The sequence below is a fragment of the Erithacus rubecula genome (genome assembly GCF_903797595.1).
Source record: "Erithacus rubecula genome assembly, chromosome: 13".
NCBI lineage: Eukaryota > Metazoa > Chordata > Aves > Passeriformes > Muscicapidae > Erithacus > Erithacus rubecula.
In genome coordinates this window covers 4,731,682-4,746,272 of record NC_136665.1, presented here as the reverse complement: position 1 = coordinate 4,746,272, position 14,591 = coordinate 4,731,682, and the positions used below count along the sequence as shown (strand labels likewise).

General features: G+C 43.1%; 1 protein-coding gene across 2 annotated transcripts in view; it reads left to right on the top strand.

The window, feature by feature from the left end:
- Positions 1 to 817: 817 nt before the first annotated feature.
- Positions 818 to 14,591, top strand: part of MAPKAPK3 (MAPK activated protein kinase 3) — a 49,197-nt gene continuing 35,423 nt past the window's right edge. Inside the window, exons 1-3 of one of the 2 annotated variants that reach the window (XM_079317313.1) lie at positions 818 to 3,311; positions 3,554 to 3,932; positions 4,651 to 5,000. In XM_079317313.1, the coding sequence (XP_079173439.1) occupies positions 4,776 to 5,000 (225 nt within the window). In that variant the 5' untranslated portion in view covers positions 818 to 3,311; positions 3,554 to 3,932; positions 4,651 to 4,775. Of the gene's footprint in view, positions 3,312 to 3,553; positions 4,270 to 4,650; positions 5,001 to 14,591 lie in introns of those variants that run through there. The other variant, XM_079317312.1, reaches the window with a different exon arrangement.

Below are 14,591 nucleotides of genomic sequence, written 5' to 3'. Positions count from 1 at the left end.
TTCCTATCCTTGTCTGTATTTCTATAGGAAAATATCTGCTATGTGCAGGTATGTGTAACGTGGAGGAATTAATCTTGAGGAACAAAGGTACTAGGACAGGCTCTCCAGATGGTGAGAGTGGTGTTCTTGAGACTTCCCTTTCCTTAACTAGAAGCTGTGTCATAGCCAGAATATTAATTCCTCCTGGAAAATATGCTATAATCCCATAGACACAAGGACAGAGGGTGTTCAGAATAAGAGAGAAGTTGTTCTAGCCACAAAGCATCAGTAAAGGTAATTGCCTATGCAAGAGTTTTATAAACCTGGTTTTGTGTCAGCCAGGAGAGAAAAGAGCCAGGCTGTTTGCTGATGAGCTTTTTGAGTTCGGTTTTTTTCATGCCTTTTTGATTAGTCTGAGACAGACACCTCCAGAGCAGAGCCAAAAGACAGGCAAAAAAACACGCATATAGTTTGTGTTTCAGACCTCTGTGTACACATGACAGATTAAGCTAAAGATCCTACAAAAGGCTGCTTTTGTTCTCCTTCATATCAAAATATTACTCTGTAGAGCTGCCCTTTTTTTCTTTTAATATCACAGATGCAGTTTCTGAAGAACTTCCTGGGGGATTTAATAAGGTTGTTGCGACCGCCCAACCAGACAAAGCCGTGTCCTCAATTCAACCTGACTGTACAGAGGATTTTCTCTTTGGTGACATCTATATATCTCATGAGTGTGGATTTCTCATAACAGCAAAAAAAAAAAAAAAAAAAAAAAATAGAGAGCTGTTACTCAGACAAAGCAAAGTTTCAGTAAAAAAAAGTCACTGTTTCTCAGCTGATAATTTCTTTATCACAGCTGATGGGATTTCCACGAGACATTGCTATCAAAGGGCCCACGTCCAAGTAAATCACTTTTTGTATACAAGGAAAGGGAGATTCCTGTACCATTCAGGTATCATTCCTCAAGATATGCTATCCCACAGAGAACATTTGATGACATCAGCTTTCCTAGCTCTCCAGATGATGGCAAACTCAGTTATTTCATTTCATTTTTATTAGGAAATGAGACATTTGAAAGTCTGAAATGTTTTTGATCCCAGTTATTAAATTGCTACAGCACAGCAAAGAGGCACTGAAAATACCCAGTGGAATAACCAAAATTAACCTTCTCTGTTTAAACAGAGTGGTGCTGTCTGTAAAGCAGGTATCTGTGATATCCAGACATGATAAAATCAGGAAGAACGTATTCAAACTCTATGCTGGCTAAAATAAAAAGCTTCACCAGGTTAAGACAATGGTTAGAGGAAAGGGACTGCTGCCCTAAAGCTTATTGAAAGAACAAGACCTTAACATTTGCTGTTTTCTTCTATATTTTGGGACAAAGCAGGCATAACTGAGCTATACCAAATTCTCTTTTTAAATTTAAGTTATTCTGTGTTGTTGCTGTTGGGCATTTCTGGTAAAAATAGGATTAATGTTTAATTTACAGTGTTAGAGATTTTTGTGAAGATGAAAGAACTTTTGCTGTAGTGGGCTCTTAGCCTGTAAACTATTACTGCTTTAGGGGGTTTTTTTGTTTGTTTGGTTTGATTTTTTTTAACTTCAAAAAACAAACAGCAATAAATAAATAAAAACATCTGGGTTTTGATTGAATGAAATGAATGAAAAAGGTCCCCTGGCTCAAGGAACTGAAAGTGGGCCTGCACCTCCAGAGGGTGCTAATGGAGCTCCACCTGCCACAAGCACAAAGAGAGGCTTTAGGAGCTGGTTTTTTTATTTTGTGGTCATCCTTGTGTAGAGTGAGGTTGTCTGACACTTGGGCTGATGCTAGAAAAGCTTTTTATGAGTTTATGATGGTTGAAATTAGCAGAGGGTTGAAGCAAGGCCTTATTAAACATGATTCATATTGGGTTTGTAGGTGTTTTGCTCTGATTAAACTTATTACTGGCTACTGGTAAAATGATGAACTTTGCCAAGAGCATATCCAGGCAACATCAGGTGGTGAACCCAAACAAGCTTTTTATCCAGTGAGATACCCCTCTGACTAGAAAAATGTGGTTTGTATTCTCCCAGTTTAACTCTTCTCATCAGGAGATGGCCTCTAACTGAGACTTGTGAAACCAACTAATTTCACACATCCTGTCTCATTCCTTCATCTTTCCTCCTTACATTCCATGCACAGCTTATTTTTTTAGAAGCTCATTCTTGTAATAGAAAGAGTCATAGTTTCTTAATGAAATTCCTTACTTCTGACACACTATAAAAAATAGCAACCCCTTAAGTAGACATCTGCTTGGAATTTTTGCAACATTTAATACTTCCTATAATAGAGCTATAAATTGCCTTCTAGCAGCTTCAATGTGCTAGTCAGTGCAGCTCCTGCCTGCTCTGGGCAGCCATAGGCTTTTGGGTGAGAGTTACATGGAAAGATCCAAAACAGGGCCAGGAATGGGAGCTACAGATGGGTTTGAGCAAGTATGGTTTTCAAATTTAAAAATGTAGAAGTTTCCTGAAGGGTCTGGCCCTCAGTGACTGGGTGAGAAGAGGACTAATTGCAAAGGACCTGTTGCAATGAGAATGAAGTTACCATCCAGGACAAACAGAAAAGCAAAGGCAGACAGAAGCCTGGGAAGGAAAATGAGAGCAAGCTGGTGACCACAGAACCATGTTATTGAAGGTTTGCAACCTGGGAGCTCACAGTTATATATACATTTCTCTGAGACTGCTGCAGTGGGAGGTGATGCAAAGACTGAGACAGGCTGACAGCTAAACCTGAAAAGATTGGAAATAGCTGTTTTCCTCAGGGATTTGATTAGCCCAGAATAGGTGAACTGAATCAGAGGACCAGGCCCTCCAGCAACTGAACTGCTGAAAGCCTTGAAGGGAAACCTGAGGCAGAATAGCTGTAGCGTCACATTGCATGGTGATCTACTGCAGATCTGCATCCTGCTAAGTTGAACTACTTTTTATTCCTTGGAGAAAGGGCTCATTAGCCCTTTTAATTATTTTCCTAACTGCTAGAACTCCAGATGTCATTATGTTACATAAAATGACAAATGTATTTTTAACTTGTAAAGCATGTGAACTTTAAGCTCCTTCCAGTGATAGGAATACAGCTCCATTTCGATGCATGACTCATCTTCACATGTAGGGAAAAAAGCTCAGCATTTCACATCCCTGGAACCACACTCTGTGCACCAGTGATGAGCGACAGTTTCTGTGGGAACCATCGCTTTTAGTATCCTGACTGTGCATCCCAAGGAGCCGGGAACCACTGCCCGCGATTGGTGACTGTAGCGAGAGCACCCTTTCGCCAAAGTAGTTGGATTTTTGTAACTTTTTATTGCTTTTTTGTGGCTCCCTATTTGTAGTATTTTTGTAATTTTTATATGCTTTAATGTTTTTTAAATTTTAATAAATAAGACGGTAGCTAGGGGACGTAGGACAGCCATAACGCGTCAATTACCACCCGAATCGGACCAATTTACCGGATTTGTCCAAGGTGGACGGGCCACCTTTCCTTAACCCGGAAAAGGAACATATATTATTTACATGTGTTCGAAAAGCAGCCCAGCGGCTGGCGGGTCTCACTGCCGCCTGTGTGGCTCGGGGTTCGGAGGGAGCGCGGCGATTGTCGCGGGCAGGGCCGGCGGGGCACCGCGCGGGCGCGCTGCGGGACCGGCCCGGAGCCGCCGCTGCGGCCTCGCTCCCCGTGTCAGGGCCGCGAACCCCGAGAAATTCACATCGCCTTCAAATCACCGCCCCAAATCACCTCAAGATCAGCGCGGGGGTTGCTCAGAGGAGCCCGAGCAGCGGCACCCGAGCACGAGGCGCTCGGGCCGGGAGGGCGGCGCGGCGCGCACCTGCCCGGGGCGGCGGGGCGGACCCAGGCAGAGCCCGCCTTCCCCCGCCGCTCCGGGAAGCCTTGGCTGGGGCCGCGCCGCCACAGGCAGGTAATCGAGCTCCGGCGTGGAGCTGCCCCCGCCCGGCTCCCGCCGCCGCCGATTCCCCGCTCTCCCGGCTTCGCCTGGGGGCTCTGCCGCCCTCCGCCGCCTCAGCGCGGCTCTGAGCGAGCGGCCCCTCGGCTCGTGGCACCGGGACCCGCCCCGGGATCCCCCGCGAGCCCCGGGGCGCCGCTCGGCTTCGGGAGCCGCGCCATGGCATCGCCACGGACTGCCGTTCTTGGGTGGTTTGGTGGTCCCCGCTCCTCGCTTGTGCACCCAGGCAATTAAAGCACAGTCCCAGGGCTCGGTGCCTGCCCAGGCAGTGCCACTCTGGGGTTCAGTCCAGGTATTCGTGGTTCTCTTGCGTAATTTGGGAGTGTCGGGATGAGGCAGGGGACCATTGTGAGGATTTCTACCTGAAACATTGAAGCAACAAGTGGTTGGTGCAGGTGTTTATAAGCTCGAAGCTCAGTTCTGTTGAACAGAGCTCACAGCAGTTACTCAGTTACTTTTTGTTGCAGTAAAAGCCGTGATTTACACCTGCGGGCTGAGAGCTGTGTGTATCGGAGCTGGGTGTCCGCTCTGTAAAGCCAAGGTGCGCTTTCCTGCGGTAACCCCGCACCTCTGTCCGCTCTGGCACCCGGGCATCTCGTTAAGAGAAAAGCGCTCAGGTGGGACAGCAGCTAGTTGGCATCAATTACTAACACTTGTTTACGTTTTCACTCAGGACTAAATGGCGAGCAAATGGACTCTTTGAAGCGCTGGGTTTGATTGCTTAAGAGCAGGGGCTCTGCTGAGGATACCCGACAGATTCCTGTGGGGTATCTCTGTCATCCCAAACTCTTCCCTGATATGGAACAAAGTGAAGGTGAACAGGAATCCCAGGCAGAGAGTCACGTGGAGAGCAAGAGCAGCGTGAAATCCTTGCCTGGAGGAACAGCACATGTCAAGCTAGAGATAAAAAAACATGCAGTTACAGACGACTACAAACTCTCCAAACGCGTGCTAGGGTTAGGAATCAATGGCAAGGTCCTGGAGTGTTTCAACAAGGAAACAGGCCAGAAATGTGCTTTGAAGGTATGTGTGTTTTGTCTTTTTTTCCTTATTTATGGTTTAGGGGGCAGAGTTCACTCCCAGAACCTGTAAAAGCTACTTGTTCTCTTGCTTACCTTTCACAACCAGTGATGCGTGAAGAATCTGGATATGTGGAAACTCTTGCCATTGCAACACTGGAGCCCCAGCTTGAGGCTTTTCCAGAATATTCTGTGTAGTTTCCAGAATAATATTATCAGCTGTGAAATTCTCGTGTTCATATTTTAAAGACAAAAAAGCGGAGGAGGGAACGTGTCTTGGTGTGTTCTGGGAGAAAACTTGCTAGATTTTGAATGAACATATTATGCAATCCTCACGAAGGAAACTATTTTGGGTCTTGAGCAGTGAATAGGCCTAAGCTGTGAAATACTTACATGTTCATTGATCTTCAGTCTTTCCTCTTTTTGAAGACTTTTCTTAAGGAGCATTTCTAGTTGTTCATTAATTTTCCTACTTTATTTGCAATCCATTTACCAAAGGGTATTTCCTGGGAAAGCACTGATTACACCAGTATGGTAAGTGAGTTTAGTAGATATTTATGGTGATAAGTACCACTTAAATAAATGGAGCAATAACTATTCATTAGAGAGCATAAAGCTTACTTGCCTTTTGTTCTGCAGCTTTTAAAGTTGAAAATTTCCTTGATGCTCTTAAACCACATTATTAGGGAAAAAAAAGCAGCCTAAAGGAGAACCTGGATGGTTCAGAACCAGAAGACTAAAAGCAGCTGAAGTAATTTTCATGAGAATTACTTCAGAATGTTACAGATTCCTGGCTAGTGTTAATCTGAGGGTTCAGGAGGTTCACAGGTATCCTTCCATTCTCTAAACACACTCCATGTGTGCTGGGAGCTGAGTGGATCTGCCAGTGGTCAGCTGGAGGCTCTGCCAAGTTCTCTACCAAACAGAACTGCTGCCCCACCAAAGCCTTTGCACTGTGATAGAGAAGCCTGGAAATACCTGGCAGCTTTGGTACTGAAAAAGAATTTAATAGAGGAACTAGAAAAGCATATAATACAATAATTTGCTGATTAATTCATGTGTTTCCAACACTCTTGTGTACTTTATCACACTCTTTTGTTTTAGCTTCACATAGCTGACTCACAGAAATTTATCCTTGGGAAACTGGAGGTATTGACAGACTGCAGGTACTGGGGTTTTGGACCTGCCATGGGGAGTGTCACATCTTTGCACCTCTGAGATAATACATAAATCAGGTCCTTCTGGAGTGCTAGCAACGTTAATTTCTGAATTTAGCATACTAGGGTGAAGGATAATAGTCAATGCTGAAGCTGATCTGCTGTTTCTAAAGAGTTCAGTGGCTTTTTTGCTGGTTAGAGATCATTCATACTTCAAAGGGTTTGCAGTCATAGGAGCTGGAAGCATTTTAAAACAGAAGTTGCCTTTCCAGAGGGCAATCCAGTAGCAACAATTATGTTCCAGAGCAAATTTTGTAACTCTGGAATGAAGAAAGAAATACATTCCAATGTACATTAGCATCTGGAAAATATGTTTTTTATTTTAGCTCTCAGAGTTGGGGAGAGGGAGAAGAGAATGGAAATGGCTGTTCCCTGACAGAATGTCTTCTTCTTGGTGGATTGGAGGAATCTATGGTGGAGTCTCTAATACCTGTTTGTTTTTAGCACTATTGAGTTGTCTGAATTTTTTCAGAACTTTTAATATATATTGAGGACCAAAGTTCCACTTCCCCAGTTATTATAGGTCAGCAATAGCTGATGTATCACTGATCTTACCATGTAAATGTGTTTGTCATTCTTTTCCCATCCAGCTGTGGAATGTGAGCACTTTCCTTCTGAAAAGGACAGAAGTATGACAGCAATATTAAGATGTTTATGAGTTATCTGGGGAGTTTGAATGGCAGATAAGTTTGCTCCTTGCATGTGTGCATTTCTCATCCTTATGGGTTTAAGTGCTGAATAAAAAGTTAAACATGCAATTAAGTAAAACTGCCAGCAGCCCAGAGAGAATCCGCTGCTCTCTGCAAAGATGGTCTAGTGAGAAGATTACCCAACAAGGAGGGATAAAAACTCTGCTTGCTTAATTGGCAAGAATAGAAAGATCTTCTCCCAGCCCTGAAGATATTTGCAAGGATGAAAATATTCAGAGAAAGTTTTCCTTTTGTTTCTTGTGAAACCTGAACTGGGCCACACAAGTCCCAGACCTGCTCCAGATGACACTTCAGAGCAAATCATCCAGTCAAAGCAGTTATGTAAAAGGGACAAGAAGCTTGGGAAAAAAATATTTAGAAACAGCTTCAGAGCAGAATTCTCTGTGTAGGGACAACAGGGCCTTGCCACTGCTCATTCTTTTCAGGTACTATGGCAGGGCTATCATTCACTTACAGGAATAGAAAGTGGAGGCTGATGAAGCTGTCACAGAACAAACCCAACTGGTATGACAGGTAAAGAGAAATGGAAAGACTGAATTGCAAGTTGAACATGAAAAAAAAAAAAAGGATGCTGTATGGATTTTTTTCTGGAGGTTGCTTGCACATATCCATTGAGATTTATGTATATTTGTGGACAAATACTTCAGGCATGAGAGTACTTGCTGTTACCTGCTCCTGGGAAAGGAAGAACATCACTCCTGCTGCTGAAGATAAAGTGTAATAGGCTGTTCCCCTTCACATCAAACTTGCCCATTAAAGCAGCTCCTGACTGGGCAGATGGCACTGCTTTCTGCCTGCAGGTTTTCTTTTAAATGGGAACAGAGCCAGCACAGCCAGGGTCTGGATAGAAATTACTCAATGGAAGGAATTTTAGCAAAGGTACTCAAGAGGAAAGGGCTTGAAGAGGCAAAAATATTCATCCCCAGAGCCATATGTCAGTCAAGCACTCCATGCTGTAATTGAGAGGTCCCTGTTGTTCTTGTTAGCCCATATCCATAATTGGAATTAGTTAGAATTTCACTAATCATTTTGGTGTGGGAAAACACAAGACATCCTTTTGGAGATACTGCAGGGTTTTGATTATTTTCCTAAAATTCTGTGTGGCTTAGTTTACTCTGCTTGGCATTTTCATTTGCTGCCCAGTTTACAGTGTGCTGTCAGCTTTGTTTCTGTTAAATTGAAATGCCACATGCATTGCTGTCCTGCTCCAGAAAATCTCATCTGGTTTCTCCCTTAGACACATAATGATGTTTTGGCTGAACAGCACTGTTTCCAAATAGTGTGAACACGGGGATTTAGAAAAGCAGAAACATAAACAAAACTGCTGTGCAGGACTGTGGCCTTCTAGAAGGCAGCTATGTTTTGGTCTCTGTCTCCCTTACAAATAGAAAAGCTTCTCAGATCTCTTTCCATAGTTGATCCAGAAATAGCTGTCAAGTGCAGTCTAGTCACTCTTCTATTTTTATCTCCTTTCCCAGCCTGCCCCCTTCTGTTCACGTTACCTTTTGGGGTTTTGGGGCAAGTTTAACCTCCACTTCTTTAATGCTGACATCAGCCCAAGTGTTCTCTGCTGGTGTTTGCACTCCTCACTGTTTTAGGGAGAGGAGGAGGCCAAGATAGCTGGTTACCTGTGAGGATAAATATGAATTTCTGGGACTTACCTTCCATTAAAAAAAAAACCCCAACCTACAGCTCCTTGTTCTTTCTGTCCTTCTCCCTCATTTCTTTTTTGGCACAAATTCCTGCTAAGTGGTGTCAGAATAATACTTCAATGTATTTGATGGTCTCCTTTATGTTTGTGGAAGTTGGTAGGAAGGGCTCAGAGCTGGGATTAAGAAATAATAAGAATAGAGAGAAGAGAGTGGTAGAGAGCCTTCTGCAGAGTGTTGGGGCATCTCTGCATCTGCAGCTTCAGAATTTTGGTGGATGTTTCAGGATGTAAAAACAGTGTTACATATCATTGCCATACTATTCACCTTCAGTAAACAGATGGTGCTTCTTTCCAGAGGGAAAGGAAGGATAATTCAGGCATAGCCACAAAACAAAGACCCTAGGAACTTCAGGAAAGCTGAGTACCTTGGATATGGGTGCATTGGCACTTTTGGGATGAGTAACTCCTGAGTAGTAAAATGCTTCACTGGGCTCATCCCCTGTGTACTGCAGATGCCCCCAGCCACCCAAAACTTCCAGGTTCAGGGTGTATGAATGGACCTGCTACTTCATGGAATTGTTTAGGTTGGAAAAAACCTTAAAGATCATCGAGTCCAACCATTAACCCAGCACGTCCATGTCCCCAGGTGCCACATCTAACACACAGATCTTATCCTCTAGAATAAATAGTGAGTTAAGCCATCCCCTGCCTCATGGAAAATGTGTTGTGCTGCTGAGTGCCAGCAGAAAAGTCACTGTAACTTGCTGATTTGAAGACAAATAGGCATAGCCCAAATGTTAAATAAAGCAAAAAGCAAACACAAAATTGAACACCCTCCTTGCCTTTTAGGTTTGCAGAATGTTTAGTGGATGATAGAAATTATAATTGTGGAGTAGGAATCTCTGCTGTTACGCATAAGAGTATTAGCATAACTTCTCAGAAGGAAAGAAAACAGGTAATGGAGAAAGAAATTTTACAAAGTCTTTCCCAAAATGATTCTTGGGACCCACACATAGGATTGTCTAATGTTCTGTTTCCATAGGTGAGTTGCTGTGGATAGACAGGCATTCTGCCTCAGTTTCATTTAGTCTTGAGTTATGTTTCTGTCTCTCACTCAATTTTAATGTTTCTAATTACATTAGAATAGTTCTGCATGACAAAAACTAGTAGTGGGATAGTCTGTTTTCAGTTTGTTTACCCTGAAACCAGGTCATGATTGCTCACAAACAGGAGACTGTACAGTCTAAAGTATGTTTTTGAAAGTTATCTAAATAGCTGGTACTTGTAAAATTTCCTGTTTGCTGCCTGATGTAAGATGATGACCAAGGAAAACGATGCAGCAGTGGAGAAAGCACTGCACACAGTCAAAGTGAAGGTTATTTTAGGCTGATGATTGCTTGTAGAATAGGAAATGGTAACAATCTTCTTAGATGCTGCAGATTGCATTTTTAGAAGAGAATTATGCCAGATTAGGAACGAAACATTTCAACATTTTTGGCATAAGGAAGAATAATGGTATGCTAAGCTTAGAACTGTGATGACAATTTGGGGAACCAAGTGCAATGATTGGTTAGGTTTTATCCAGGGTGAAGCAGCTCTTCTGGAATGATGGAGGAAATGAGCACTTTCTACTGAAGTATTCTGTAGTTCCCTCTTACCTACCATGTTTCCTGCAGGTGTTTATGCTGGTTTATTTCATGCTCATTGGTAAATTCAGTAACACAGCTTAGTTTGAGTAACAAAGTCCAGGAGCTGTGTTGCAGATCAAAGCTGGGTACAGCACAGAATGTATACGAGTTCAGAGGAGTGCCTAAAATATGGATAGCATCAGACTGGTCCTTGAATTTTATCCTTCTGTGCCAATCTCGGTGACTATTATGTAAATATGCATAAAATACCTAAAATAACTTCCAGTCGATTAAAAAGTGGGTCGTTTCTGCTGCTACAAGAATTGTTTTTAAACCAGTGAGTCATTCAAGACCAGAGTCTTTGAGCACTTTGTACTTATTTGGGCCAGACTGGCACCTTTTAAAGTGTTAGTTGGACTAGTTAATTTTTAAAAAACGAGGACTTATCAATTTACTTTGAAAATCTGACATTCTTGACTGGTCTGCTCTTTACTTGAAATACAGCAAATAACTTCAAAAACAAAAAGATGGGCTCGGTCTGAAATAGTGAAACCATATATAATGAGTTTATTTTTTTCAAAGGCAATTCATTAAGCCTAAAAAGCAGAAACAGAAAGCCAAATGCCATAAACCATTAAGTCATCTTGAAAAAGCAGAACTATGTTGATGCTACTTTGCACCTTCTCTGTTCTCCCCCAGTCTTTCAGCAAGCTGGCACAAGTTAGAGCCTGACTTGAGTGGCAACAAAGCTCGGGAAGATCAAGGCGTGTTCCCCGCCTTGCCAGGTTCAAAGACCTGATAAAGTTCCAGATAAGTGTTTCACCGAGCTGCGGGGAAGGTGCTGAAAGCAGAGCACGGGGGTGCTTCGGTCAGAGCCTCCGATTGCCTGACACCTCTAAACTGGAACCTTCTTCTGTCTCCCACTCCTCGCTTTAGGGTGTAAATCCTCCCATTTAACCAAAGGAAAGCCTCGCTGATTTGTGCTAGTGGGAGGCTCCCTACAGGTAACTGGATTTTGCAAAGGAGCAATATGTAAGAATTTGAAACTTAATTTGCAGCACAAGTGTACTTCAGGTGCATTTACTTATGGTGGTATCATGTGGAGAGATTCCCAGGTTGGAAAAGCCTGATAACATTAGGGAAGAATCAGGTCCATACCTGAATGTCATGGCTTACTTTGTATATTTTCCTCTGTCTGTGGTAGAGTGACCTGACCTGAGAATAAATGTCTTCTTGTTGTTTGTGCCAGTTCAGTTTCAGCAGAAAGCAGAGATTATGTTCATGCTGTGATAAATTCATGGGATGCACAGAGAAGGAAGGTGTCACCGTTACTGGAAGCAAGAGCCAGTGTGAATTTGAGGAAGTTAGTGGAATAATCTTTTGCTTATGAAGACTGTTCCATTTTAATCCCTTCACTGTATACAATGATTTATCTTTTTCTTTATAAAACATACAATCTTTGATTTATTTCCACCATCATCCAGCATTTTGCATCCCTAAATATTTTTGCACTTGCTCTTTGCTTGACCCTGAAGAAGTTCCCATTTCTCATGTGACCTGGCTGTGTTTCCCAGTTTTGGGGGTTTCCCATGATAAGTGTGTCTTTAGAACAGCAGACTTTAGCATGGTGTGTAATACTCCATTAGCAGCAGTCTGCAGAACTTTGCCTTTTATGTCTTTAGGTTCTGCCAAGTTGTTTGAAGTCTGTGTGGCTCTTGCACTGTCCGAAGACACAGCAGCACTGGTGGGAAGGGAAGTGGCAGGGATGTGGCCAGTGCTGGAGGTGGAGAGTAGATAACCTGCTTAATTAATTGAAAAACCATGAGAATTTCTTCCCATCACAGCAGTGAAAGCTGGTGGTGTGGTCTGTCTGGATTAGGGTGTATAAACTGCAGGGATTGTGGTATTTTACACAGACTTCCTAAGTACTTAAGATGATTCAAAGCTCTGTAAATGAGATTAAGCTGTAACACTGCAGCATTTTAATACCTTGGGAGTGAAGGGGGAGAGGATTGTTGCTCAGCATGTAAATCAGGAGTGCCCTCCAAGTTCCTGAATCTTTGTGACACCTGGCATTTTGCACTGGAGCTTTCATGGCCTGTATTAAGAGAAAACCCAAATATTAAATTTGTGTAAAATTAAATTTTCCTCCAGAGAAGTTTGCTTGCTGAATTTGTTTTAAAAACCTTACAAATAAAACAAACCACCCTGAGTGTGCCATCTTTATGAGTAATTTCAGATGATCTGGATAAGGAGACAGTTTTATTAAAGTTGCACTGTACACAGATCTTAAGTCTTGCCAGTTCAAACTCTGGCTCTTCTCCATGGGCTTTTTCCCAGGATTTTTTTTTCTTGAATACTCTCTTAAGGATGCTGGCATTCCAAGTAACAGGCCCTAAAGCAGCTCCTGGGATCTGAGTCAACAAGGGCTGAGGACAGATTTATTAACACTGTTGTAAGGGAAGAAATCAGAAAGAAATGGATTGTAGATGGTTTTTTTGGATGGCATTTCTGGGATGTATGAACTGTTTGGGAATGGCAGGGCGTGGAGCAGCCCATGATCTCCATGGCAGGGAGTTTGTGGTGCAGAGGTTTCGGCTGGGCGGTGTTTGGCTCAGGTGTGAGTCAGGCTGAGCCTTGCGAAAGCCCCGGTGCTGATGTGTCCCCGCCTTGGCTCCCCGCGCTCGGGGTGCGGCTGGGTGGAGCTCTGTCCGCAAAGGAGAGCGCTTGGAAACTGGGCAGCAACTGCCTCGCACACGTGTAGCCCTGAATCTCCCGTGTATTTCAGGCATGACATGTCTTTAAAATCCCTTTCCAGTGCCACAAGGCTTCTCAACGTTCTCCTTGCCTGTTGTTCTAACACTGAGAAATACTCCCCTTTACTTGCTTAATTTTTACCAAATTTGTACTTATTTTTGGTGCGAAGGATTAATTTGTCTCGGGGCCTTATTTCATTTTCCCACATGTTGCTTTTTAGTCAATGTGGCTTTGTCAGAAGCAGTCTGGTTTCCACAGCAACGAGCTGTGAGCACCAAGGATGCCAGAGCTGCAAGGTGGGAGGGGAGGGGGCTGCGGGTCCTGCCTCAGCTGCCGTGCCACGGTACCGGCACAACGTCCCCATTGTCTTCCTCAAGAGTAAAAGCCTTTCATTTGCTTCTGCTCTTCCCTTTCCAATCAATTTGCAGTCAAAATTTGACACTCGGGAGGTAGATGGGGCTCGGTGGTTCCTCGATGCTTTGAAGCTTCCTGTTCTTTCAAGCGCTGTCTCTGCTCTAAGGGCGCTGCTGTGTCCTGTGCTTTTTAAAGAGGTTTTTCTGTGGACAAAATAAGGCTTTTGCATACATACAAACCCTATAGCAGTAGGTTTGTGATAAAGGGGAGCAGAGCACTTTTCTTTCTGAGCCATGTTCAATGTCTGCCTGTGAATGATAGCACAAAAAAGTGTAAATTCTTTCACCTTGCCCAGCAATGGGAATCCTGCTCCAATTAAACCTGCTTGGTTGGGTTTTCCAAGGCACCCATTTCCATAGGGTGGGAACTCAGCCTCGCTGCTATTGACATTAGAATATTGCATTATTTAAAAGGAATTTCTAAAACACAGTTAACCTGTAAAATTCATTGCCCCGGGAGCTGAGAGGTTGTGATGCTGTGAAGAACTTGAAAGAAAACAGAGCTCTGAGCATTTCAGATGTGAAGAAACCCCCTGTAGTTTTAATATATTGGACAAATTTGACTGTGATCTTCCAGTTCCTGTTGTTACAACCGATAAATACAAAACTGTCAGGATAAACGATGAAACTTTGAGCTTCAGAAGGCATATTGTTGTTTCTCTAGTGTTAAGTGTACTGCTGCTGCAGGGGTTCAATATCCTCCTGCCCAAGGAGAGGGAAATGCAGTTGTGGCCTCTGCTCTGCTGGAGGCTCTGCCTCTGGGTAATGTCCATCCCTTGCACAACAGTTTCATCTAAGGGTGTGTCTTCCTTGTACTTGTCTAAACTTGGGTGTAAACATAAGGTGAAACAGTTTTTTTGCGACAGCTATTCAAATTTAAATCCTTTTTTCCTCCTCTTCTGAAGGGAAGGGCAGGAAGGCACTTTATGAGACTTGGTCTGTGGAAATACAGTGTCATGTTATTGAAGCTTCTTTTCAGGCACATTCTGCTCTTTATTTTCACTTTTACTATGAATTAGGGTAAAACCCAACTACTAAAGACATTTAAAACCAGAAGCTGAAACTTTAGAGCCATGGGTAGTTAATACTTTAAACTGGCTTAAATATGTGATGAAATCGTGCACCCCAAATCAGGTTTTAATTCAATTTTTGCATGTCTGCTGTTGATTTTAAAGGCTAGGTTTTGTGTCTGGCTTGGAATAGAATTCCAAACTACTTT